At 46.8% G+C, this 24,928-nt stretch overlaps 2 protein-coding genes and 20 non-coding genes across 22 annotated transcripts; 10 read left to right on the top strand and 12 right to left on the bottom strand.

Moving 5' to 3' along the window:
* Nucleotides 1-9: 9 nt before the first annotated feature.
* On the bottom strand, nucleotides 10-82 carry trnaa-agc. The gene has a single exon. It is a non-coding gene; the product is annotated as a tRNA-Ala (tRNA).
* Nucleotides 83-533: 451 nt separating this feature from the next.
* Nucleotides 534-606, bottom strand: trnaa-agc. Its single transcript has one exon. It is a non-coding gene; the product is annotated as a tRNA-Ala (tRNA).
* Nucleotides 607-822: 216 nt separating this feature from the next.
* On the top strand, nucleotides 823-911 carry trnay-gua. Its single transcript is given in 2 exon segments — nucleotides 823-859; nucleotides 876-911. It is a non-coding gene; the product is annotated as a tRNA-Tyr (tRNA).
* Nucleotides 912-1,184: 273 nt separating this feature from the next.
* trnaa-agc lies at nucleotides 1,185-1,257 on the bottom strand. Its single transcript has one exon. It is a non-coding gene; the product is annotated as a tRNA-Ala (tRNA).
* Nucleotides 1,258-2,915: 1,658 nt separating this feature from the next.
* trnay-gua lies at nucleotides 2,916-3,004 on the top strand. Its single transcript is given in 2 exon segments — nucleotides 2,916-2,952; nucleotides 2,969-3,004. It is a non-coding gene; the product is annotated as a tRNA-Tyr (tRNA).
* A 175-nt stretch (nucleotides 3,005-3,179) lies between these two features.
* On the bottom strand, nucleotides 3,180-3,252 carry trnaa-agc. Its single transcript has one exon. It is a non-coding gene; the product is annotated as a tRNA-Ala (tRNA).
* Nucleotides 3,253-3,688: 436 nt separating this feature from the next.
* Nucleotides 3,689-3,777, top strand: trnay-gua. Its single transcript is given in 2 exon segments — nucleotides 3,689-3,725; nucleotides 3,742-3,777. It is a non-coding gene; the product is annotated as a tRNA-Tyr (tRNA).
* A 579-nt stretch (nucleotides 3,778-4,356) lies between these two features.
* trnaa-agc lies at nucleotides 4,357-4,429 on the bottom strand. The gene has a single exon. It is a non-coding gene; the product is annotated as a tRNA-Ala (tRNA).
* Nucleotides 4,430-4,553: 124 nt separating this feature from the next.
* Nucleotides 4,554-4,635, top strand: trnas-gcu. The gene has a single exon. It is a non-coding gene; the product is annotated as a tRNA-Ser (tRNA).
* Nucleotides 4,636-4,934: 299 nt separating this feature from the next.
* trnaa-agc lies at nucleotides 4,935-5,007 on the bottom strand. The gene has a single exon. It is a non-coding gene; the product is annotated as a tRNA-Ala (tRNA).
* A 216-nt stretch (nucleotides 5,008-5,223) lies between these two features.
* trnay-gua lies at nucleotides 5,224-5,312 on the top strand. Its single transcript is given in 2 exon segments — nucleotides 5,224-5,260; nucleotides 5,277-5,312. It is a non-coding gene; the product is annotated as a tRNA-Tyr (tRNA).
* Nucleotides 5,313-5,585: 273 nt separating this feature from the next.
* trnaa-agc lies at nucleotides 5,586-5,658 on the bottom strand. Its single transcript has one exon. It is a non-coding gene; the product is annotated as a tRNA-Ala (tRNA).
* Nucleotides 5,659-7,313: 1,655 nt separating this feature from the next.
* On the top strand, nucleotides 7,314-7,402 carry trnay-gua. Its single transcript is given in 2 exon segments — nucleotides 7,314-7,350; nucleotides 7,367-7,402. It is a non-coding gene; the product is annotated as a tRNA-Tyr (tRNA).
* A 175-nt stretch (nucleotides 7,403-7,577) lies between these two features.
* On the bottom strand, nucleotides 7,578-7,650 carry trnaa-agc. The gene has a single exon. It is a non-coding gene; the product is annotated as a tRNA-Ala (tRNA).
* A 436-nt stretch (nucleotides 7,651-8,086) lies between these two features.
* On the top strand, nucleotides 8,087-8,175 carry trnay-gua. Its single transcript is given in 2 exon segments — nucleotides 8,087-8,123; nucleotides 8,140-8,175. It is a non-coding gene; the product is annotated as a tRNA-Tyr (tRNA).
* Nucleotides 8,176-8,754: 579 nt separating this feature from the next.
* Nucleotides 8,755-8,827, bottom strand: trnaa-agc. The gene has a single exon. It is a non-coding gene; the product is annotated as a tRNA-Ala (tRNA).
* Nucleotides 8,828-9,109: 282 nt separating this feature from the next.
* Nucleotides 9,110-9,182, bottom strand: trnaa-agc. The gene has a single exon. It is a non-coding gene; the product is annotated as a tRNA-Ala (tRNA).
* A 124-nt stretch (nucleotides 9,183-9,306) lies between these two features.
* On the top strand, nucleotides 9,307-9,389 carry trnas-gcu. Its single transcript has one exon. It is a non-coding gene; the product is annotated as a tRNA-Ser (tRNA).
* A 199-nt stretch (nucleotides 9,390-9,588) lies between these two features.
* On the top strand, nucleotides 9,589-9,677 carry trnay-gua. The gene is given in 2 exon segments: nucleotides 9,589-9,625; nucleotides 9,642-9,677. It is a non-coding gene; the product is annotated as a tRNA-Tyr (tRNA).
* A 1,451-nt stretch (nucleotides 9,678-11,128) lies between these two features.
* tbl2 (transducin beta like 2) lies at nucleotides 11,129-15,100 on the bottom strand. Its single transcript, XM_046410350.1, has 7 exons — nucleotides 14,879-15,100; nucleotides 14,223-14,344; nucleotides 13,865-14,049; nucleotides 13,555-13,706; nucleotides 12,986-13,112; nucleotides 12,140-12,292; nucleotides 11,129-11,731 (listed from the first exon to the last, which is right to left on the bottom strand). The coding sequence occupies exons 1-7, from the start codon at nucleotides 15,003-15,005 to the stop codon at nucleotides 11,272-11,274; spliced, it is 1,326 nt and encodes a 441-aa protein (XP_046266306.1). The 5' UTR covers nucleotides 15,006-15,100; the 3' UTR covers nucleotides 11,129-11,271.
* A 412-nt stretch (nucleotides 15,101-15,512) lies between these two features.
* On the top strand, nucleotides 15,513-15,585 carry trnav-aac. The gene has a single exon. It is a non-coding gene; the product is annotated as a tRNA-Val (tRNA).
* A 288-nt stretch (nucleotides 15,586-15,873) lies between these two features.
* Nucleotides 15,874-24,716, bottom strand: pom121 (POM121 transmembrane nucleoporin). Its single transcript, XM_046410322.1, has 13 exons — nucleotides 24,104-24,716; nucleotides 23,194-23,403; nucleotides 22,704-22,853; nucleotides 22,003-22,083; nucleotides 21,719-21,890; nucleotides 21,541-21,629; nucleotides 21,381-21,460; nucleotides 20,746-20,867; nucleotides 20,550-20,649; nucleotides 20,083-20,355; nucleotides 18,378-19,841; nucleotides 17,780-17,878; nucleotides 15,874-17,357 (listed from the first exon to the last, which is right to left on the bottom strand). The coding sequence occupies exons 1-13, from the start codon at nucleotides 24,676-24,678 to the stop codon at nucleotides 17,257-17,259; spliced, it is 3,516 nt and encodes a 1,171-aa protein (XP_046266278.1). The 5' UTR covers nucleotides 24,679-24,716; the 3' UTR covers nucleotides 15,874-17,256.
* Between the last annotated feature and the right edge of the window lie 212 nt (nucleotides 24,717-24,928).

Here is a 24,928-nt window from a genome sequence, read left to right as displayed (position 1 = left end):
AAACACCACTGGAGAATGCGGGCATCGATCCCGCTACCTCTCGCATGCTAAGCGAGCGCTCTACCATTTGAGCTAATTCCCCATGCATTACTTGCCCATTTGGATTGTGAGAACGGCTGAGTTAACTGCTGAGTGAAGTGTAAGTTTGTCTGACTGATATGAAACCACCCTGGTTGATCACCTGCAATCCTCACTGCCAAGACGAGGTGGTGATGGACTGCTAATCCATTGTGCTCTGCACGCGTGGGTTCGAATCCCATCCTCGTCGCAACTGAGTTAAAATTTGCGTTGCATTTGCCATCTAATTTGAAGCAAATACTTGTTGCTATGTTTGTCATTCAGGTGTCTCCCATGTGAGGGCTGCTGCCTTTTGGTGTCTGTTTAGACTGTGAAGATTTCAAAGCAATCTTTTTCATGGCTTCTCGTGTTCACGTCCACGTGAGTCTCTGGTAGCTGAGATTCTCCAAAGACATTTTATGTCTCAGTTTTCAAACTTTTACCTGCTCAGCAGAACTGAAGAAAACAAACTCCACTGGAGAATGCGGGCATCGATCCCGCTACCTCTCGCATGCTAAGCGAGCGCTCTACCATTTGAGCTAATTCCCCATGCACTGCCTGTGCATTTGGATTCTAAGAATGACTGAGTCAAGTGCAACTGCTGAGTGAAGCGTAAGTTTGTCTGACTGATATGAAACCACCCTGGTTGATCACCTGCAGTCCTCACCACCAAGACGAGGTGGTGATGGACTGCCAATCCATTGTGCTCTGCATACGTCCGTGTCCACGTCCATGTGAGTCTCTGCAATGACAGTAAGGCTGCACCCTTCGATAGCTCAGTTGGTAGAGCGGAGGACTGTAGGGGAGCAGTAACGGCTATCCTTAGGTCGCTGGTTCAACTCCGGCTCGAAGGATGTGCTTTTTGTTGATGTTATTGTTAGACTGGACAAAGGCAAATCTATTGATTTGATCCCCACAAGCTCTTCGACACAAGATGACCTGCTTGACTGAAAATCTACACAGACCTCTTGGATGAGAGCTGAAACATCTTCACGAGTCGACAACCAAGTCTAATCGCCCTGACTCAACTCCACAGGGAGCTGGTAGCTGAGATTCTCCAAAGACATTTTATGTCTCAGTTTTCAAACTTTTACCTGCTCAGTAGAACTGAAGAAAACAAACTCCACTGGAGAATGCGGGCATCGATCCCGCTACCTCTCGCATGCTAAGCGAGCGCTCTACCATTTGAGCTAATTCCCCTTGTGTTACTTGCCCATTTGGATTGTGAGAATGGCTGAGTTAAGTGCAACCATCCCTGTTGGCCTGGACAGTTTGCAGTTTGCCTACAGGAAGAACCGTTCTACGGAGGATGCCGTCTCGCTAGCACTTCATACGGCCCTGACTCACCTGCAGCATCCTAACACATATGTTAGGATGCTATTTGTGGACTTCAGCTCGGCTTTCAACACCGTCCCCCCGGATATGCTGGCCCTGAAGCTCCACAACCTGGGTTTGTCAGCTTCACTCTGCTCGTGGATCAGGGACTTCCTCACCAACAGGCCCCAGGTGGTGAGGATAGGGGACTCTACATCCGCCCCACTGATCCTCAACACTGGCACGCCGCAGGGTTGTGTACTCAGCCCTGCCTTATTCACACTGTACACACACGACTGCTCTGCTATCCATCCCACAAACATGGTCGTTAAGTTTGCGGACGACACCACTGTGGTGGGTCTCATATCTAACAATGATGAGACCCACTACAGAGACGAGGTCCAGAACCTGACACAGTGGTGTTCCAGGAACAACCTCATCCTGAACATCAGTAAGACCAAGGAGGTCATAGTGGACTACAGGAGGTCCAGGAAGACCGATCACGCTCCCGTCTGTATACTTGGGGAGGCGGTTGAGCGGGTGGACAGCATTAAGTTCCTGGGCATCCATATTTCCTCTGACCTCTCCTGGTCAGTGAACACCTCACACCTGGTGAAAAAGGCCCAACAACGGCTCTTCTTTCTCAGGAAGTTGACACGGACTGGACTGTCTACTCAGCTGCTCGTGAACTTTTACAGAGCCACAATCGAAAGCATCCTGTGTCTCAGTGTGACTGTGTGGTATGGCAGTTGCACAGCTCAGGACAGGAAGGACTTAGCCCGGGTGGTGAGGACAGCACAGGGGATTGTGGGCTGCAGTCTACCAGATCTGGACTCAGTTTACACTGCCCGAGTCCAGAAGAAGGCAAGACGCATTGCCACAGACCCCACCCACCCGGGCAACGAACTGTTTGGGTACAGGAACATTAAAACCAACACCAACAGACTCAGGGACAGCTTCTTCCCCAGAGCTGTTAAAGCAATAACCCCCCCTACAGTGAAACACTCACGTCCCACCCCCATACAGGACTTCACACACGACTTCACCCTCCCCCGTCTAGCCGCATACACACACACAGCATACCACAGACTGTCACTAAGTGCACTTTTATCTACCTCATTTTGTATATCTACCTCATTTGTATATCTACCTCATCTTGTATTTTATATTTATATATATATATATATATATATATATATATTTCTCTTAAGTGTGCTATTTTAATTTCTGCTGCCATCTATAAAGATGTGCTTTTAAGCCGAGAATCTGCACAAAATTTTGTTATGCTTGCATAATGACAATAAAGACTCTTGAATCTTGAATCTTGAATGCATTGTCTGTGCGTTTGGATTCTAAGAATGACTGAGTCAAGTGCAACTGCTGAGTGAAGTGTAAGTTCGTCTGACTGATATGAAACCACCCTGGTTGATCACCTGCAGTCCTCACCACCAAGACAAGGTGGTGATGGACTGCCAATCCATTATGCTCTGCATACGTCCGTGTCCACGTCCACGTGAGTCTCTGCAATGACAGTAAGGCTGCACCCTTCGATAGCTCAGTTGGTAGAGCGGAGGACTGTAGGTGAGCAGTAACGGCTATCCTTAGGTCGCTGGTTCAACTCCGGCTCGAAGGATGTGCTTTTTGTTGTTGTTATTGTTAGACTTCACAAAGGCAAAAGCAATTGATTTGATCCCCGCCCTTACTCAACTCCACGTGAGTCTCTGGTAGCTGAGATTCTCCAAAGACATTTTATGTCTCAGTTTTCAAACTTTTACCTGCTCAGCAGAACTGAAGAAAACAAACTCCACTGGAGAATGCGGGCATCGATCCCGCTACCTCTCGCATGCTAAGCGAGCGCTCTACCATTTGAGCTAATTCCCCACATGTTACTTGCTCATTTGGATTGTGAGAACGGCTGAGTTAACTGCTGAGTGAAGTGTAAGTTTGTCTGACTGACATGAAACTACCCTGGTTGATCACCTGCAATCCTCACTGCCAAGACGAGGTGGCGATGGACTGCTAATCCATTGTGTTTTGCACGCGTGGGTTAGAATCCCATCCTTGTCGCCACAGAGTTATCTCTCCCAAGCCACACCTGCATACCAAAGAGCTATGATGCTCTTTCCAAAATTCATGCTACACTTGCCATCTGATTTGAAGCAAATACTTGCTGCTATGTTTGTCATTCAGGTGTCTCCCATGTGAGGGCTGCTGCCTTTTGGTGTCTGTTTAGACTGTGAAGATTTCAAAGCAATCTTTTTCATGGCTTCTCGTGTTCACGTCCACGTGAGTCTCTGCAATGACAGTAAGCCTGCACCCTTCGATAGCTCAGTTGGTAGAGCGGAGGACTGTAGGTGAGCAGTAACGGCTATCCTTAGGTCGCTGGTTCGACTCCGGCTCGAAGGATGTGCTTTTTGTTGTTGTTATTGTTAGACTGGACAAAGGCAAAAGCAGCTGATTTCATTACTTTATTTATTTTGACACCAAAAGCGTGTCCACATCCGGTGCTACACTGTGTGACCGCTGTCAACATTGGCGCACAGACCACTTAAGCATGAGGCGCTTGTGACTGTCGTGCGTAGGTGTTCTGAAATGACTTGAAGTAGATAGTTTTACTTACATAGTGTATTATAAGGTTGACACCACTTGTCCCCAATCTGCAACGCTGTCCTGCGTCCCTTCTCAGGAGACTGAAGGATCATCCACACTTTGCTTCATGTGACTCCAGTCGTTCACACTTGGCACCACACAATCCCCGTGACATCAGCACCAGAGGTCAGACACCTGTGTTTCCCCACCAGACCGTCAGAACTGAATAAGCCGTCCCCCCATAGCCATAGGGTGGCGAGTCAAGTCATTAACACCTGGACACATGAGACTAACGAGTCGCACGATAGCTACGTGGAACAACAACCCATTCACCTACCTGGCAGCCACCTGTTTTGGCTGGGCAGGTCAAACCTTTAGCTTAAAAGCAGACACCTTTGGAGAATGCGGGCATCGATCCCGCTACCTCTCGCATGCTAAGCGAGCGCTCTACCATTTGAGCTAATTCCCCTTGCATTACTTGTCCATTTGGATTCTAAGAACGACTGAGTTGAGTGCAACTGCTGAGTGAAGTGTAAGTTTGTCTGACTGATATGAAACCACCCTGGTTGATCACCTGCAATCCTCACCACCAGGACGAGGTGGCCGAGTGGTTAAGGCGATGGACTGCTAATCCATTGTGCTCTGCACGCGTGGGTTCGAATCCCATCCTCGTCGCAACAGAGTCATCTTTCCTTGTACATGCCAAGGTACTATGATGTTTTTGCCAAAAATCACTTGCCATTTGATTTGAAGCAAATACTTGCTGCTATGTTTGTCATTCAGGTGTCTCCCACGTGAGGGCTGCTGCCTTTTGGTGTCTGTTCAGACTGTGAAGATTTCAAAGCAATCTTTTTCATGGCTTCTCGTGTTCACGTCCACGTGAGTCTCTGGTAGCTGAGATTCTCCAAAGACATTTTATGTCTCAGTTTTCAAACTTTTACCTGCTCAGCAGAACTGAAGAAAACAAACTCCACTGGAGAATGCGGGCATCGATCCCGCTACCTCTCGCATGCTAAGCGAGCGCTCTACCATTTGAGCTAATTCCCCATGCACTGCCTGTGCATTTGGATTCTAAGAATGACTGAGTCAAGTGCAACTGCTGAGTGAAGCGTAAGTTTGTCTGACTGATATGAAACCACCCTGGTTGATCACCTGCAGTCCTCACCACCAAGACGAGGTGGTGATGGACTGCCAATCCATTGTGCTCTGCATACGTCCGTGTCCACGTCCATGTGAGTCTCTGCAATGACAGTAAGGCTGCACCCTTCGATAGCTCAGTTGGTAGAGCGGAGGACTGTAGGGGAGCAGTAACGGCTATCCTTAGGTCGCTGGTTCAACTCCGGCTCGAAGGATGTGCTTTTTGTTGATGTTATTGTTAGACTGGACAAAGGCAAATCTATTGATTTGATCCCCACAAGCTCTTCGACACAAGATGACCTGCTTGACTGAAAATCTACACAGACCTCTTGGATGAGAGCTGAAACATCTTCACGAGTCGACAACCAAGTCTAATCGCCCTGACTCAACTCCACAGGGAGCTGGTAGCTGAGATTCTCCAAAGACATTTTATGTCTCAGTTTTCAAACTTTTACCTGCTCAGTAGAACTGAAGAAAACAAACTCCACTGGAGAATGCGGGCATCGATCCCGCTACCTCTCGCATGCTAAGCGAGCGCTCTACCATTTGAGCTAATTCCCCTTGTGTTACTTGCCCATTTGGATTGTGAGAATGGCTGAGTTAAGTGCAACCATCCCTGTTGGCCTGGACAGTTTGCAGTTTGCCTACAGGAAGAACCGTTCTACGGAGGATGCCGTCTCGCTAGCACTTCATACGGCCCTGACTCACCTGCAGCATCCTAACACATATGTTAGGATGCTATTTGTGGACTTCAGCTCGGCTTTCAACACCGTCCCCCCGGATATGCTGGCCCTGAAGCTCCACAACCTGGGTTTGTCAGCTTCACTCTGCTCGTGGATCAGGGACTTCCTCACCAACAGGCCCCAGGTGGTGAGGATAGGGGACTCTACATCCGCCCCACTGATCCTCAACACTGGCACGCCGCAGGGTTGTGTACTCAGCCCTGCCTTATTCACACTGTACACACACGACTGCTCTGCTATCCATCCCACAAACATGGTCGTTAAGTTTGCGGACGACACCACTGTGGTGGGTCTCATATCTAACAATGATGAGACCCACTACAGAGACGAGGTCCAGAACCTGACACAGTGGTGTTCCAGGAACAACCTCATCCTGAACATCAGTAAGACCAAGGAGGTCATAGTGGACTACAGGAGGTCCAGGAAGACCGATCACGCTCCCGTCTGTATACTTGGGGAGGCGGTTGAGCGGGTGGACAGCATTAAGTTCCTGGGCATCCATATTTCCTCTGACCTCTCCTGGTCAGTGAACACCTCACACCTGGTGAAAAAGGCCCAACAACGGCTCTTCTTTCTCAGGAAGTTGACACGGACTGGACTGTCTACTCAGCTGCTCGTGAACTTTTACAGAGCCACAATCGAAAGCATCCTGTGTCTCAGTGTGACTGTGTGGTATGGCAGTTGCACAGCTCAGGACAGGAAGGACTTAGCCCGGGTGGTGAGGACAGCACAGGGGATTGTGGGCTGCAGTCTACCAGATCTGGACTCAGTTTACACTGCCCGAGTCCAGAAGAAGGCAAGACGCATTGCCACAGACCCCACCCACCCGGGCAACGAACTGTTTGGGTACAGGAACATTAAAACCAACACCAACAGACTCAGGGACAGCTTCTTCCCCAGAGCTGTTAAAGCAATAACCCCCCTACAGTGACACACTCACGTCCCACCCCCATACAGGACTTCACACACGACTTCACCCTCCCCCGTCTAGCCGCATACACACACACAGCATACCACAGACTGTCACTAAGTGCACTTTTATCTACCTCATTTTGTATATCTACCTCATTTGTATATCTACCTCATCTTGTATTTTATATTTATATATATATATATATATATATATATATTTCTCTTAAGTGTGCTATTTTAATTTCTGCTGCCATCTATAAAGATGTGCTTTTAAGCCGAGAATCTGCACAAAATTTTGTTATGCTTGCATAATGACAATAAAGACTCTTGAATCTTGAATCTTGAATGCATTGTCTGTGCGTTTGGATTCTAAGAATGACTGAGTCAAGTGCAACTGCTGAGTGAAGTGTAAGTTCGTCTGACTGATATGAAACCACCCTGGTTGATCACCTGCAGTCCTCACCACCAAGACAAGGTGGTGATGGACTGCCAATCCATTATGCTCTGCATACGTCCGTGTCCACGTCCACGTGAGTCTCTGCAATGACAGTAAGGCTGCACCCTTCGATAGCTCAGTTGGTAGAGCGGAGGACTGTAGGTGAGCAGTAACGGCTATCCTTAGGTCGCTGGTTCAACTCCGGCTCGAAGGATGTGCTTTTTGTTGTTGTTATTGTTAGACTTCACAAAGGCAAAAGCAATTGATTTGATCCCCGCCCTTACTCAACTCCACGTGAGTCTCTGGTAGCTGAGATTCTCCAAAGACATTTTATGTCTCAGTTTTCAAACTTTTACCTGCTCAGCAGAACTGAAGAAAACAAACTCCACTGGAGAATGCGGGCATCGATCCCGCTACCTCTCGCATGCTAAGCGAGCGCTCTACCATTTGAGCTAATTCCCCACATGTTACTTGCTCATTTGGATTGTGAGAACGGCTGAGTTAACTGCTGAGTGAAGTGTAAGTTTGTCTGACTGACATGAAACTACCCTGGTTGATCACCTGCAATCCTCACTGCCAAGACGAGGTGGCGATGGACTGCTAATCCATTGTGTTTTGCACGCGTGGGTTAGAATCCCATCCTTGTCGCCACAGAGTTATCTCTCCCAAGCCACACCTGCATACCAAAGAGCTATGATGCTCTTTCCAAAATTCATGCTACACTTGCCATCTGATTTGAAGCAAATACTTGCTGCTATGTTTGTCATTCAGGTGTCTCCCATGTGAGGGCTGCTGCCTTTTGGTGTCTGTTTAGACTGTGAAGATTTCAAAGCAATCTTTTTCATGGCTTCTCGTGTTCACGTCCACGTGAGTCTCTGCAATGACAGTAAGGCTGCACCCTTCGATAGCTCAGTTGGTAGAGCGGAGGACTGTAGGTGAGCAGTAACGGCTATCCTTAGGTCGCTGGTTCGACTCCGGCTCGAAGGATGTGCTTTTTGTTGTTGTTATTGTTAGACTGGACAAAGACAAAAGCAGCTGATTTCATTACTTTATTTATTTTGACACCAAAAGCGTGTCCACATCCGGTGCTACACTGTGTGACCGCTGTCAACATTGGCGCACAGACCACTTAAGCATGAGGCGCTTGTGACTGTCGTGCGTAGGTGTTCTGAAATGACTTGAAGTAGATAGTTTTACTTACATAGTGTATTATAAGGTTGACACCACTTGTCCCCAATCTGCAACGCTGTCCTGCGTCCCTTCTCAGGAGACTGAAGGATCTTCCACACTTTGCTTCATGTGACTCCAGTCATTCACACTTGGCACCACACAATCCCCGTGACATCAGCACCAGAGGTCAGACACCTGTGTTTCCCCACCAGACCGTCAGAACTGAATAAGCCGTCCCCCCATAGCCATAGGGTGGCGAGTCAAGTCATTAACACCTGGACACATGAGACTAACGAGTCGCACGATAGCTACGTGGAACAACAACCCATTCAACTACCTGGCAGCCACCTGTTTTGGCTGGGCAGGTCAAACCTTTAGCTTAAAAGCAGACACCTTTGGAGAATGCGGGCATCGATCCCGCTACCTCTCGCATGCTAAGCGAGCGCTCTACCATTTGAGCTAATTCCCCTTGCATTACTTGTCCATTTGGATTCTAAGAACGACTGAGTTGAGTGCAACTGCTGAGTGAAGTGTAAGTTTGTCTGACTGATATGAAACCACCCTGGTTGATCACCTGCAATGTGAGTCTCTGCAATGCCAGCAAGACTGCACCCTTATACAGTCGAATTATACAGTCTAACAGCAGCAGGAATAAGGTTGACACCACTTGTCCCCAATCTGCAACGCTGTCCTGCGTCCCCTCTCAGGAGATTGAAGGATCTTCCACACTTAGTTCAAAAGCAAACACCTTTGGAGAATGCGGGCATCGATCCCGCTACCTCTCGCATGCTAAGCGAGCGCTCTACCATTTGAGCTAATTCCCCTTGCATTACTTGCCCATTTGGATTGTGAGAACGGCTGAGTTAAGTGCAACTGCTGAGTGAAGCGTAAGTTTGTCTGACTGATATGAAACCACCCTGGTTGATCACCTGCAATCCTCACCACCAAGACGAGGTGGCCGAGTGGTTAAGGCGATGGACTGCTAATCCATTGTGCTCTGCACGCGTGGGTTTCGAATCCCATCCTCGTCGCAACTGAGTTAAAATTTGCGTTGCATTTGCCATCTAATTTAGCAAATACTTGCTGCTATGTTTGTCATTCAGGTGTCTCCCATGTGAGGGCTGCTGCCTTTTGGTGTCTGTTCAGACTGTGAAGATTTCAAAGCAATCTTTTTCATGGCTTCTCGTGTTCACGTCCATGTGAGTCTCTGCAATGACAGCAAGGCTGCACCCTTCGATAGCTCAGTTGGTAGAGCGGAGGACTGTAGGTGAGCAGTAACGGCTATCCTTAGGTCGCTGGTTCAACTCCGGCTCGAAGGATGTGCTTTTTGTTGTTGTTATTGTTAGACTGGACAAAGGCAAAAGCAGCTGATTTCATTACTTTATTTATTGTGACACTAAAAGCGTGTCCACATCCGGTGCTACACTGTGTGACTGCTGTCAACATTGGCGCACAGACCACTTAAGCATGAGGCGCTTGTGACTGTCGTGCGTAGGTGTTCTGAAATGACTTGAAGTAGATAGTTTTACTTACATAGTGTATTATAAGGTTGACACCACTTGTCCCCAATCTGCAACGCTGTCCTGCGTCCCTTCTCAGGAGACTGAAGGATCTTCCACACTTTGCTTCATGTGACTCCAGTCGTTCACACTTGGCACTTGATCGCCTGAAATCCTCTCATGTTCACGTCCATGTGAGTCTGCAATGACAGCAAGGTTGGACCCTTTGATAGCTCGATTGGTAGCGCAGAGAACTGTAGGTAGACATTAACAGTTATTCTTAGGTTGCTGGTTCAACTCTGGAAGGACTTGCTTTTGAATGAGAGGTGTAACGTCTTTGCTTTTAAACTTATGCTCCTTTGGTCACGATGACCCAATCGACCAAGATTCTGCACAGACATGTTATATCTCACTTTTTCAAACTTTTACCTCCTCAATGGAGCAAAGGAAAGCAGAGCTTGTGATTGTGCATAGGTGTTCTAAAATGACTTGAAGTAAATAGTTTTATATACATGCCAAAAAGCTGCCATGTTCCACTAATGAAACTTTAAACTCTTGTGGAAGAAGGTCTCGGAGGATCAAAGAATGTGAAAGAGTGTGTTACAGTAATGCATCCTGGATGTTCTGGTCATATTTTTAGCTGACCGAAAAATAACTGAATTTACACTTCAGTATCCCTTCCAGGCATATTAATATTGAATAACAAAATGAAATGGTCTTTCCAGAAAGTGCAACTCTGTTAAAAAATGTCTTTCTTGAGATATTGGCACATATTTTTTTACTTTAATTCACTTGTACAAACACTATGTTTTCTACTTCAGAGAAAAATACATTGTCAGCTTACATGCTCTGGAGGCTTCATGTTTCCACATCACATTCAGAATTTCATTGTTTAGTCCAAACTGATGTGTTTTTCCTGTGCACATGACAATAAACATCTTGAAACTTGTCTTTCATTCATCAACAACTGGCTTACAGTCTAGTTGCAACATCAGAAATCTTGCTCTTATGTGCATGTAAAACTCAGGTTTCAGTCAAGCCCAGAGAAAAGTTCCTGCTTCAGCAGATGGATGTGAAAACTGACTTCCAGTGTCAAACAGTGCACACATCACCCTCCAATGAGCAGAACACAGTCTGATCGGAGGTGGACTTTAAATTGAAGCTGTAGAAGGCAAATACAACACAACCACAGCAGAGATCACAGACCAGATCACATGAGAGATTACCGGACATGAAGCATCAAAGAAAAACCTCTGAACTCAAACCATTTGTTTTGCATAAAAAGATTCTTTATTAAAACTGCATGCAAATTCCGTTATGCCATGGCCAGATTTATCGGCAGAGGGAGAGCTGAGGTTGCAGAAAGGCGTCAGAGTCAGACATCGCAATCACATTATGGTTTGTTGGATTTCTTTCACTCAACGGAACCTGCCAGCACAGTGTCCAGGGTGTTCTGAGCCTCTTTGATCTGCTGCTGCAGTCTCTGCTTCATGCCCTCGTTCTGGGCCTTCTTCAGCATGTCCTGCATGTCTCTGATGGCTGCCCGGTAGCCCGGGGCATTATGAAACACTCGGATGGCCTTGTCGCCGCTGCACACCAAGAAGCGCCCGTTAATGTCAAATCTGAGGTCGGTGATCTCCCCACTGTGGATGCCATGCAGCTCCTCTTCCTGTTGGCCACTGGCAGCATCGTACAAAGCCACATTGGAGCCGTCACTGATGGCCACCACCCGGCCGTCTGGAGACAAGGCCACGCGGCTACCTTCAGATGATGCACAGGGCACGGTCTTCAGGAGGTAGGGATCCTGCTGCTTTTTGTACTCCACGTCTGTATTCCACAGCTTCCACGTACCATCTTTGGAGACAGTCACCATTCTGAAGCATAAAAGGAAAGAAGCGGTTACGGTTGGCCATGCTGCATATCAAAAACAGAGATTCTATCAAATCATTCTGATTTAGTCTTCCACAAAAACCAAAGTGCACAACTGAAAAGCTGTTTTATGGTGGGTCGTGCTGGACGATTGCTTGGTTGAGGGCTTTAAGTTTGTGAGTGGGAACTGCCCATAACCTCCCGTAAAACCAACACATATCATCTTTACACTTCTGTTTGTGTGGTTTAATGTAGTTTCATGTTTGGACAGAGTCGGAGTCACTACTTCCTCCTGTTTTTGGACTAAATGCTAAGCTAAAAAGCATACTGCCATGCCACACTATTCCTGCAGAATCGGAACAGCGTGAGCCACATGTTTGGCCTTGCACTGTAATCAGAAAAGACTTCATTACCTGTGAGAGTCATTGGAAAAGGCGAACGAGTGAACTCCTGCAGAGTGGCCCTTCAAATCAAAAGCTCGCACCACCTCTTTGAATTCTCCTCCCTTCCCGAAGCAGACCTCCCACACCTTCACATCAGGAGTGAAGCCACATGATGCTACAAACCTGAGCACAGAGACAGACGGCACACACTATTACATCTCCAATGAAGTCTCACAGGAGTTCGCTGCATGTTTTCCTGTTATGTTTGACAGAGTGAGGAGGCTGCTCAGTACGGTATCCTCAAAAAATATTTTTTTTATAGTAACTAAACTCTTATGCGGAGTAATAATTATGATATCTGGACTTTACAATCAAAGAAGTCAGTCATACATGTTCATCAAACACTGTATGGGAGAAAAATGACAGCAAAAGCCAACTAAAGGAGCAGTTACAATGGAAAGAGTTTGAATTTAATTTTATGTCACATGCCAACTGAAAAGCATCATTTCACTATACTTTCTATTTGAAAGTTTCAAGTTTGCTCCTCCAATCACACCCGGCTGGAGCAAGCTGACGACTTAAAACTACTGAGGATCAGTTTGCACAAATACTGACAACCTCAGCCTTCCAAATGTGAGCTGAGGAATAAAGTGTAAAGAAAGAAATGTTGAATACTCTGAATGTATGTTGGGTAAAAGATAAATAACATGACAGAATTCAAACCCCCTGTGATCAGCTGATGACGACACTAATGTTGTCATAAAATATAAAATCTCAGAGTGGAGTTGAGTGACTTCATGTTCTGTGCACGTCTAAGTGATCCCGGTTTGATCTCTGAAGTGGGCGGTTTGCAGTGATGGAGGCTTTGGGACTGACCTGCCACATGGGGAGATGGCAGCATAAGAATTGGTTATCTGGTTAGTGTTGATGGAGGCCAGTACCTCTCCTTTCAGGTCCCAGATGTGGATGCTGGTGTCGGTGGAGGCGCTCATGATGAACTTGCCTGTGGAGCGGAAACACAGAATCAGCCCATCTTGGCCTCACATGTCTTTTAAGATCGGCGACACACTGACACACAGTCTGAGGACACTGAAATCCTCGTCCATCACACAAACTGATCTGAAAGACATTTTCGTTCTTAGCAGTGATTCTGCTCATGTGCATCACTGTGGCCCTTGGAAGACGGGATCTCAGTCAGACACATTGGTGCTGATGAATGCACGACAGACTGCAGACGCTGTTATGACAGCAGGGCGGAAGGATGAAAGGAAAGAAGGAAACATGAAGCATCCTCTAGAAGTCAGTGACTTTTCAAAGCTGAACTTTTGATATTTGTAAAATTCACATTGTTATTGCTAAGAGGAGGAGCTGAGTTCTTCTGCAATGGGTGAAATTTAAATTTGTAGTTTGTGTTTGTCTGCTGCTTGAACAGGTAAGTACTCTACCTGTTTCTGCAATGCCAATGTTGAGGATGGCGGCCTTGTGTTTCTGTGGAAAGTCCTCAGGGGCAGCTTTGAAGCTTAAAGTGCCGTCCTCCTTTTTCACCATTTTAAAGATTCGGATGGCGTCTCCATTCGCCAGCCAGGTGATAAACGCCCTGCAGTGAAAACATACGAATCAGTGGACGAGATGCTTATTAGTCTGACAAAAGCAGAAATCTCCTCCGGCCACATTACAACACAGTCTACATTTAAAATCACAAGGCCACGAGACCCACGAGCGTCTGCACAACTACAGTAGGAAAGAAGGGGAGACCTGGAGTCTGGGCTGAAGCGGACTAGTGTGGCATGGTCCAGCTCCACGTTGGCCCTCAGACACTTGTGTTCCCGATCCAGGAAGTCTTTGGTGCTCCAGATCCGCACAGTGCGGTCGTCGGCACATGACGCCAGGTACTTCCCATTGCTGCTGAAATCGAGGCAGGTCACGTTCCCACTGTGGCTCTGAAAAGCACACAAAGTACACACAAGCTCAAAGGATGTTCAATTTAACGGCCATCTTGGAGGCCGTAGCTGTGAGAGACGTTTCTGGTAAGCTCAAAGGTTTTCATATCGTCACATAACAACAACACTCCTACAATGTGTGCATTTTCAAACCAGTGTGTTTTGCTGTTTACCTTCAGTGAAGCAGCCAGCAGCGGATGACTGAAACTGTGCTGTGAAGCTTTTTCCTTCCGGTTGCGCTGCTTCTCCTGCTTCTGCCTCTTGGACGCTGGGCCCTTCACGGCGCTGCCTTCAGCTGGGAGACAACACACAGCAGTTTATGTTGCTGATTCTGCATTTGCCACAGCTGCAGAAGGTCCCTGACACATAAAACAGCACACAGCAGCGTCTGGTCATAAATAACAAACCCAGTCTGTGAAGTACACCTAATGATATTTACTGACAGTGAAACCTTAAATAACTTTGCTCAACACACTGAATTGATGACTGTGATGTGTTATAATTAAGCTTTGTCTACAGCGAAGTAGTAACAAAAGAACGACCAACTATGTTTACATGACTGACAGGCAATTAAAATACAGAAAGTCTGTCGACAACACGCGAGAGTCGCTCAAAGTTGCGTAAGTTTTTTGCTTGACAAGTCGGCGCGTTTGTGTTCAGTTAAACGTGTCGGACACACGAGTCCTCTGTTCACACTCGGTATGAATGAACACAGCAGAAGTAACGCGGAGTGTCAAAGACCACAGAGACAGTGAAGGAGTTGGTGACTCACCGCCCTCCCATCAGTCACCGCTCCGGCTACAGTTACATTAGCTAATGTGACTCTTACCGGCAAACTCCGCTGCCTGCTCCAGTTCCTCTCGGATTTCTTCTTTCCGTCTGCCCACCGCCAACGCGACTAAGACAACCAGCGCACCCAGCAACACAGTCAAGGCGACAAGTGCGGCTATCTCCATATTGAAAGCTTTCTGCCACGTACTTTGAACCGCTACCGTCTACTTGGCTACAACACACTACTGGGCCACTGCGCGTGCGCCCAAATCTTATTCTTGGGCTTTTTCTTCTTCTTCGATTTAATCGTCTAACGACAAACCGCCGTAACCGCCACCTAATGGACGGGCACCGGGAGCTACAAATTGACAGCGAGCAAGTAAAAATTGCCATTTCTGCTTGAAAAAGAATGATCGATCCGTTGTCAGAATAGTTGCAGATGAATTTTCTACTCATCAACTAACTGTCGCAGCTGTACGTCATGATAGTCAGCCCTGACAGTTTAGCCATGTTTTCAGTCTTGTAATTTAAAAGGAAACACGTAATTTAACGTTAAAGATTGTCAACCAGCACAACAAAGCATCTCCGGAGTTACGTGTTCATACTGGGAAAAAAGGCAGTTATTGTGTTCTGTATACTAATTAAACAAGAGTAATATGTCTTCCGATTTGTATTGGTTATGAGACACGTCAGTTTCCGTAGTGTAGTGGTTATCACGTTCGCCTAACACGCGAAAGGTCCCCGGTTCGAAACCGGGCGGAAACATAGTTTTTATTATCTCTGTCTATATATTTTGAAACTGCACTATTTTCTGTTCTTGTGAGCTGCCACAAGTGAATTTCCCCACTGTGGGATCAATAAAGTTCATCTTATCTTATCTTATTGTACAGGTTCATTACTTGTTTTAATGTGATTATTTTGTTTTCATTATTTCTGTGTGGTTGAAATAAAATGCATCAGAACAGTTTGCAGTTGGGACAGAACGACACTCAGCTCAATGGCTTACTTGTTCTCATGGGGGAAAAAAGTAGACAAACACGACCACGACGGGTTGAATGTGTTCTTGTTGGAACATCCACGTCCAAAATTCAGATTTTATTAATTCAAAATTAACCATCAAAAACTGCATCGGTTACTTGCTCACTTTTCACAAGAGGAGATTCTTACTGAGAACAGAAATCATTCTGATAAAATATCTTTGACTACTTAACTGTCATGTTTGCTTGACAAAATTTCTCAACTCACAGTACAAGCAAAACACATTAGAGACTACAAAAATCCCTGCATCATAGTGAGAATTTCCAAGCAGAAAAGCGTCTTCAATTTGACAGCTTGTATATTTAGCTAATCTGATTTTACATTAATGCGGTGTAATCTATTGTAACCATGATATTTCAGACGGGGGGGATAACGTGTTGCTGAGCGGATGTTTAAAACTTGCTGTTTTATTAAGGTACTTGTGTAAAAATCGAATTGATCTTTTTCAGTGAGATAACACGGATTCAGTGCCTGGAGTAACGAGAGGTAGTCTGGCACAAACAAACACATCTCAAGATTTAAAGATGAGCTAAAGATCATAGAATTGGCTTTGGTTTGTCAGCACACGTTGAGAGTAGTCATCCTCACCACATACTGACCTGCTAATTACATCAGTGTTGGCAATTAAAACAAACAAACAAACAAACAAACAAACCAAAAAGGCCGTCCACAGGAGGACTCTGGGAATGCTTGCATTGACAACTGGTATGAAACAAGAACACAAGGGTCTGCACTACCTACATTAAGACATCTACTACGTTGCCCTTCAAGTGCAGAAACATCATTCACTTACAGGGTCCGAAAGCCAATTAAAAAATAATTTAAAATGCAAAACGTCTCATAACTTTACATTTACACTGCAGTGTTGTGTACTCTTATCTGAACCAACTGTGCACTTCACACCATTCAGACTCATTCAGATAATGTACACAAATATCACATACACACCAGTGAGCACTTCATGTACAAAAATAAATGTTTGAGCCAAGGCTCCGTCTCTGCCGGACTCAACTTTCTCCTTAAGACGAACCAATGAGTGTCCCCATACTGTAAAGGAAAGAGAACTTTGGATATGCTTTTGTTCAGAATCAAACTGGTCAACTGTCTTTTCTCCCTCTTCAAGTATAGAACATTATTATGGACTCCTCGCTGCTACATTCCCTCACCGGGTCATGTAGTCATCCAGGCAGCATAAGCTCAGCAAACTGGTGTGCTCTTTCTACCTCCTCTGCAAACACAATGTTTTGGGCCAGCACAAACCACAGGAGGAGGGGGAGGAAGCAGAGGGCATGTTGGCGGCCTGTTTGGGGGATGTTGGGCTTAGAACAGAGCAATGTTAGCCAGATTAGCTGCAACAGCCAAGTCCTCTGAAAAGCGGCGCCGGACATGACCAGCAGGTTACTTCTTCCTGTTGTGTTGCCTCCGCGCCTGCAGCCTCTGCCGCGCTCCAGATGGCTTTGATCCGGCTCCAATAGAGAAGGACGGAGTCGCTTGAGACCCTGGTAATAAAAGGCACAGGACGTGTGAGCACATGATATTCATAAGGACCCAAATTAACTTCTAGGGATACAGCAGTAGCATCTCTATTGGCTGCTGAAACTGCACTGGTGGTCACAGTAGACAGTAAAACAGTACGCGGTGAAAGAATCTTGGCTAAACTGCTCCCAAAACAGACAACTTGACTAGTGTTCAGTGCCGAAACTGAAAACATCAGTGAAAATAAAGATGCAAGAGATGAGAAGAAACAGGACGAGCATCATTGACAAGGCTCATTGACAGATGATTATGATCACTGCAGTTTGGGGATAAAGTGTGAGGACGGATGTAAGGATGAGGGCCCAAAATCAGAGTAACAAAGGAGCAAAAAAACACTCATGCATGACCTTAACAGCCTGCACTGCGCACAGCATTAATGACCCACCAAAAGGAACTGCGTTGAAGCCTTGGACTGGAGTAGCAGGACTTCCAAAGGGAAGTGGACCTGGAGCAGCACTCTGCCCAAAGGATGGCGTCGACGTCCCTGCAGAGAAAGCAGCACACAACCTGAGTAAACCCAACAAACGACCAGGACCAGGACAAACTGTGGACCAACATCAAAATATCAGTCCGCCCAGGAGGTCATGTGCCTGAACAGCAGTGTGGATATCAATGGGTTTTCACTTTTCACATTCACTTTTTCTCTTTTTGTATGCAGTCTTTAAATGAGGAAACGCCCCTCAGCGCTTTATTTTCATTCCTGGTATTTCATTGTTCTCACAGTCAAAGATTTGTTCTAAATTACTGGAATTAACTAAAAATTCTGCCTGCTGTCACACATACTAAACTGCCAGGTATGTTTCATGGTACAATCAAATGGATCAAAAACAAGTAAATGGTGAGACGCATAATGCCAAAGAAACCGTGGGAGAGATCTGCACTTATCAAACACTGTCTTTGCGAATCAGAGAGCACTTAATCAGAACGTGCAGATTTTTGTGTTAAACTGCCATACTCCAGTCTGAGTTGTCTTTATTCCTTACCAAAAGCTGGTTTGTCAGTAGCAGCAGCCCCAAAGTTGAAGCTTCCCATTTGCGGTGCAGGATTATTGGAAACTGGAGTTCCAAACTGAGGACACGGCATACCAGCACCAAAGGCAAATCCACTGGGTGCTGACTGAGCAGGGCCGGAGGGAGCCTGCTGAGGAGCGGCGCTGCCAAAGGTGAAGGAGGAGGAGGAGGAGGAGCTCTGAGTCTGGGTTGCTGCACCAAAGCTGGGTGCAGCTGAGGGAGCAGTGGTGGCACCGAAAGCAAAGCCAGTGGAACTGGATCCGAAGGCTGGTTTGACTGGGGTCCCAAAGTTTGAAGCTGTGGTGACAGCAGCCGCCCCGAAAGTGAAGGGGGCTGGAGCGGGGGCTGGGGCGGGGTTAGAGGCAGGCGTGGATGATGCTCCGCTGCCTCCAAAGGTGAACGGTTTTGGCGGCGGTGCTGCTGAGGAGCCGAAGGTTGACGGCACCGCTGGCGCTTGAAATGACGACTGTCCAAAGGTGAAAGTGGACTGGGTGGTGGCTGCAGGAGCAGTGGAGGTTGTGCTGGCCATGGCAAAGCCTCCAAATGAAGCAGTGGTTGTATTCTGGCTGGGTGCCGTCTGGCCAAAAGCAAATACCTTCTGGTTGGCAGACTGAGGGTCTGGCTGTGTGGCGCCAAATGTAAATGTGCTGTTGCTGGAGGCTGTGGTAGCAGCGGGGGCAGCTGCAGCTGCAGTAGTGGTGGGAACAGTTCCAAACTGAAATGTGCTCCCTGTGTTCAGAGCAGGTGCTGAAGCTGAGCTGGTACTGGTGGTCGATGGTGCTGAAAAGGTTCCAAAGAGGGATTTCACAGCTGGCTGGGTTGCAGTCTGTGAGGAGGTGACGGAGCCGGTGGAGGCTGTGTCAGTGGGGGTGTTGGTCATGCCAGGGAAAACAGAAGGGGCAACTGCAGTGCTGCTCACTGATCCAAACACAGAGGATGTACTGCTTGAAGAAACTGTAGAGGCTGGCATGGTGGTTGCGAGGGATGGAGGCTGTCCAAAGCCAGCGACTGCAGTGGTGCCTCCAAAGATGGGCTTGAAGTTTTGGACAGAAGGTTTGCTTTCTGGGGTTGATGTGGCTGAGGAGGAGGTGGTTGTAACGGCAAAGATGGGCTTGAACCCTGAAGCCAGCAGAGGATTGGGATTACTGACTGACCCTGAGCCGCTGGCTGGCGCCGCAGTAGAGACCGGGTTAGGGGCTGAAGAAGCAGCTGGGCTGCTCATCTGGCTCGGCAGTCCGAACAGGCCTGCTCCTGCTGTAAGTGGAGTGCTGCTCGAAGCCTTGGTGACCTGAGCCAGCACCTGAGTAAAGGCGGAGGGCTGCTCCACACCAGCAGAGGAGGACAGAGGCTGGGAGGCAGGAGGGAGCAGTGGGGCCACTGTAGTCAAGACGGCCGGGTTTAAACCCTTGGGTTGTGCCGGTGTGGTTGATGCAGACACTACAGACATGGAGATAAAAACATGTCAGAAGATATGCCATAAGATATTTGGGACATTCTGGGTTTAATATATAAAATTGCAGCAAAAGTTGCAGCAACTTTTGTTTTGTTTTTCTTTCCTTCTTTTTTTTTTTTTTACACAAAAGGCAGCAGAAAAGCACAGACACCTTTACACAGGGTGTTTATACGGCCATGGACCTCAAACCCTCTTGTGGAAACAAATTCGGTTCAGTGGTCGTACCTGCAGTTGTGCTGCCAGCAGAGGTGGAGCTTGCTGGAACGCTGCTCTTCATTTTCAGAGCCTCCAGCAGTGGGTTGGAGGCTGCAGGGGCTGCACTAACACTGCTGTTTGGGGTGGGGTCCAGGTTGATGACTGGGATGGCAGAGCTGGAAGTTGTGGGCAGAGGAGCCGCCAGGAGGCTGCTCAGGGTGGTGGTGGTTGCAGCGCTGGCAGAGGAGGGCGGCTGGGTGGATGTGGTGACTGGAGGAGAGGCAGACTTCTCTGGCTCTGGAGCTAAACGGGGACAAATCAACAGAAAGGTGACTGGTTGAGTCCAACAATCCTGAACACAGACTGTTTAAAAAGATGGACAGCAGGGTTACAAGGTTTTGTTGACAGTGGGAGCATGTTAACGGTACAGCACGACTCAGTGAACATGCTATAGATGGAGGGTTCAGTGGTTGGCTCCTGTGGCTGCTTTCACTCACCGGGTGTCTCCAGGACCTTCTGGATCTTGCTTATGGCAGCCTTTTTCTCTTCATCCAAGTCCTTCACCGTGATGGTGTACCCCAGTTCTGGAGGTGGGGGCTGCAAATCAACAAGCACAGATTGTAATTTAAAGCAACCTGTCAAATAAAGAAAGTTTTCTGAGAGAGTGAAGCCTGATAATGTAGCACTCTTTACCAGAGAGATCTGATCGTCTCGGTGACTGGACACCAGCTGGATCTTCCGTTTTCTCTTCCCTCCACTACCAGCAGAGTCTGCTGAGGTGGTGACAGGGACCTTGGGTACTGGAGTCAGTTTGGCTGCAACATCATCACATAACGGACCATAAAACTAGTTCCAAGTAAAATACAAAACCATGTGCCTACTCATGTTTTTAAAGTAATATCCTGGCTTCGCTGAAATGTGGAGGTTGAGGCAAAGCTCTGGTACACGTGACTAACGGCGGTCACTTAAGAAAATAAAAGTCTTTCAGGTAGTTCCAAGTTCCAAGTACAAGGTTAAAAATTGATTTCAAGTACATGTATATAAAGTATATATCAAATAATCACATTCTGTTTTATTTATATTTTAAATCTGTGCTGTCCTAAAATACCTCCTTAGTCCATAAGGGATACAAGTTTGACTTTGTGCGATATGAAAATGACTTAGTGGAAAGTCCAGTTGAAGTAATCTCTAGCTGGCACAGTGAATGTAGTAGCACTGAAAATACTGATTCATGTCTTGTTTATGCCTTATAACCTTCCATAATCTGCCGCACAGAGCTGAGGAAGTTCTTTGTTTACGACACAAGACAGGAGATAAATGAGACTTACAAGTAACGGGTGACTTTTCAGAAGCTGCTTGGTCCGACCTCACAGAGGATGCTGAGCTGGGAGACTGTCCGTCTTCCTCTCTGTTAATGAAGCCACAAATTAAAAGCTGTAGGATCAGACTGAAGCATGGATGACGAGCAGGAAGTCAGCAGAGACATACCTGGATCTTTTTGAGGCTCCTTCTGGAGTCTGAGAGCGAGATGATCCTGGGCTGGACAGAGGGGAGCTGGCTGCCGACCGTTTCTTCCACTGTGGAGGGAAACATGGATGTAAAAACACACAAATCCACCTTTCCTCTGTAGGCCCACATGCACCGTAATGCAAAGGCTAAGTGTTACCTGGCTGAGGCCCAGTGAAGAGCTGTAGGAGCTGTGGATAGGATTTCTCATGGTGCCTGGAGTTCCTCTCGGGGCATGGACTCCACTGCCAGAGCTGATGGAGGACGTGCGAGACCTCTTCATGGTGGACTCCTCCATCAGTGAGGTCATACCTCTTTTCAAGCTTCCTGGCCTGGAGAAAGGAGGAGCAAGCATTTCTCAGCCTATCCTAACTAACAGCATCAAACACACGGTCAGGTAGAAGATTTAACAATATGATAACACTACAGAAAAGTTAAACTCACTTCGGGACAAGCTGAGAAGGTGTTCCATTGGGCAAAAGGGGCCCAAAAGCAGAGTGTGCGCTTCCGCCGCTGTCGTTACGCCTTGGGAAAAGAAAACAGAATGCAAATATTCATAACACTTCAACTGACTGGACACATGAACCAGCTCCTGTTCTCCTAAGTTGACAAGTTTCGATTTATACCAGGAGAAGCTAAATAAATTATCTGAAGCCCTTCTGTGACATGTAATGCTGCTGGCCTTATCTGTCACACTGACACTTTTTGGTCAATCAGATGTCTTCTGCATTAATGTCCTCAAAGGGAGACATGACAGCACACAAAGAGCCAACATGAGATTCACAAACATGCAAAGACAACATGCAATTCAGACTAATTGAAAGTGATGGAGAAACTGCCACTGATTTCGCTACATGGGCTTAATACAGAAATGCTAATCATATAACTCGCCATCAAAGCATTTCTGATGCATCCATCTGCATGGACCCCAGTCCAATTTCTGATGCTTACTTTGACGGCTCTGTGGAATTTCAATCATACTGGCCATGTGCGCTCTAACTTTCAGTCCTACTGTAAGCCGAAAACTGCATTGGAGCTCCAGCGCTCATTTCGGACAATGAGACTCGTAAGAAAGAAAAAGGTGCCGGTGGAGACGCGTGTTAGCACTGATGTGGTCCCTACAGAGTCCCCTTTCAACCTGGTACCTCCTTTTGCTCCGCTGTTCCGTTGTGAAGCTTCTCTCCTCATCCTCCACTTCTCTCTTACGGCTTTCCTTCAACACCTTGAGGACACTTTCTCTGGAGCAGGGGTCCGCAGGGGCCCTGGGGAGCCCTGTGCAACTAACATGGTCCAAACTAAAAACAAAGCTCTGGTCAGTACCAACACTCAAACAGCCAAGACACAGCAGAGCACAGCACACAGATAAGCTTATTACTAATCACTGATCCAGTCAGAGTTGCATCAAAATTTCACAGACAAATTATAGCTTATAGACAAGATATATTGGTGGATTACTGTATCGAGCGAGACAGAAATCTGAAGTGAGAGAAGTGTAGACAAAGAGTTTCTTTTTCTAAGTCCAGGACATCATGGCTACCAAGATAAATTTTCTGACTGAAGTTGATTCAATACAATGCATGTAGTTTTTTTCTGTACAAAACCATAAAAACACCGATATGACGTGAAAGTGGAGACCTGGGGGAGCTGTGGTGGTCGGGCCTGGCGATCTTCACCGTGACGGGGCTGAGGACAGCTGGGGAGTTACGGGGGCTGAGGACGTTTTTCTTCCTGAAGCCATCCCACTTGACGGGAGGTAGAACTCCCACTGATGAGACCCCGGGTTGCTGCAGGGGGTAGTGACGCTGGGGGGTGATGGTGAACCTGCCCACTGTCCCCAGTGGCTCCCTGAGTGGGGAAAACAAAACAATATGAGGGAAGGTACATGTTACCTGCAGCCAGTAACAGCCAAGATGTTTACATTTTTACACAACACACATAAAGTTTCATTCGTAAATCACTGACTAAAGTTAGTGATATATGTTGGTGATGACGGATTTGTTCACTTTATTATAGTGTCTGCTGAGTATTGATTGTTTGTTCATATGATTTAGGTTCGAGACTTTATTGTTCTGTCCGTGTAAAAGCCCAATGTTACAATCTATAATAATAATATATCACAATATTGTAAATAAAACCAATTAAAACCAGAAAGATTAGGATGTTTTTACGTTTATCGTTCGTATCAACTGGAAGACAAATTTCCAGTCATTAAAATGGTTAACAACTTGACAATATTATCTATCGGTGATGCAGTAAATCCCGTCCGCGTGCGATGAAGTTACTTCCTGAAGCGTATTTTGTAACTGATCTTGCTATAACGTTGGTGATACAATCTTTGAACATTCAGATGTACATCGACTATTTATGGAGAATATTTGTGATTCTGTGAGTGTGCCGACAAAGATCCTTATAAAGCTCAAGAGTTAACCATTAAAACCCGCCAAGAAATTGAACCTTTATCTTCTTCGCCATCAACGCCATCGCTTTCAGACGGCGCGAGCGCTTACGCAGGCTGCGTTTCAGCGTGATTTGGTTATGAACGTACCCAGCGAATGACAGCCTCCGGTTCGGGGTAAAGACAGCATGGTTGGGTCTGGACAGTTTTTCCCGCAGTTGCTCTCGGGGATTTCTCCCTGCTCTCGGCCTCCCAGAGTCAGCAGATGGACTTTCGGTTTTCCCGATGTAACTCCCCATGAGGAAATCCCGAGGGCTGAAAAGAAATGAGTCACTTTCCAAGGTTTCCCTCCGATAAATCCCAGTTTCACTGAACCTTTCTCTGAAGTGTCCCTCCGACTCCCGGAGCTCGGTTTTGTTTCGGTTACTTTGTTTGGTTTTCCCCCGTGCAACCACCGACACGCCGGTTACCCCCCAACCCCACAACCAGCGCCGGAGCACGACTGGGACGTTAAGCCCAGCCCGTGGATTCAGGCCTAACCTGGCGGGAAGCGGTTCTCCGCTATGATAGTAACACACAATACAACAAACTGCAAGAATTAAAGTCGCGTAGAAAAACGTGGGGATATAGTAAAGAGCAAAACTAACTACGCCTAAAGCAGAGAGAAGCGCTAAATGTTTCTCTCTAGGTGACATGGCGGCAGCGCGCCGCCGGAGGACTTTCATATCCCATCATGCTGCTCTTCTGGCATTACTTCTTCTTCTCTGGATTTTAAGGCTGTCGACGTTTTGGTGCATCAGCGCCATCTGCTGTGCGGGGTTTGTGTCACATTTTCACAAATTTCACAAACAAAATGTCCAGTAATACTACCTGCAATTACTTTTACTAAGTACAGGATCAAAGTAATTGTACTTGTTTCACTACACTCATCTGATGCCTGCAGTTAGTCATTTACTACCTATTCATTTACTGAAT

This window comes from Scatophagus argus, chromosome 14 (genome assembly GCF_020382885.2).
Source record: "Scatophagus argus isolate fScaArg1 chromosome 14, fScaArg1.pri, whole genome shotgun sequence".
Taxonomy (NCBI): Eukaryota; Metazoa; Chordata; class Actinopteri; family Scatophagidae; genus Scatophagus; species Scatophagus argus.
This window is presented reverse-complemented; position numbering and strand designations above follow the sequence as displayed.

Coding starts and splice junctions, on each gene's coding strand:
- tbl2 (XM_046410350.1), bottom strand. CDS start 15,005: ATGGAGATAGCCGCACTTGTCGCCTTGACTGTGTTGCTGGGTGCGCTG. Junction 14,345..14,878: donor GCAGGCAGCGGAGTTTGCCG/GTAAGAGTCACA, acceptor GTTGTCTCCCAG/CTGAAGGCAGCGCCGTGAAG. Junction 11,732..12,139: donor TTTTCCAATGACTCTCACAG/GTAATGAAGTCT, acceptor TTTATGCTTCAG/AATGGTGACTGTCTCCAAAG.
- pom121 (XM_046410322.1), bottom strand. CDS start 24,678: ATGAAAGTCCTCCGGCGGCGCGCTGCCGCCATGTCACCTAGAGAGAAA. Junction 22,854..23,193: donor GACCACCACAGCTCCCCCAG/GTCTCCACTTTC, acceptor CTTTGTTTTTAG/TTTGGACCATGTTAGTTGCA. Junction 20,868..21,380: donor TGAAAAGTCACCCGTTACTT/GTAAGTCTCATT, acceptor ATGATGTTGCAG/CCAAACTGACTCCAGTACCC.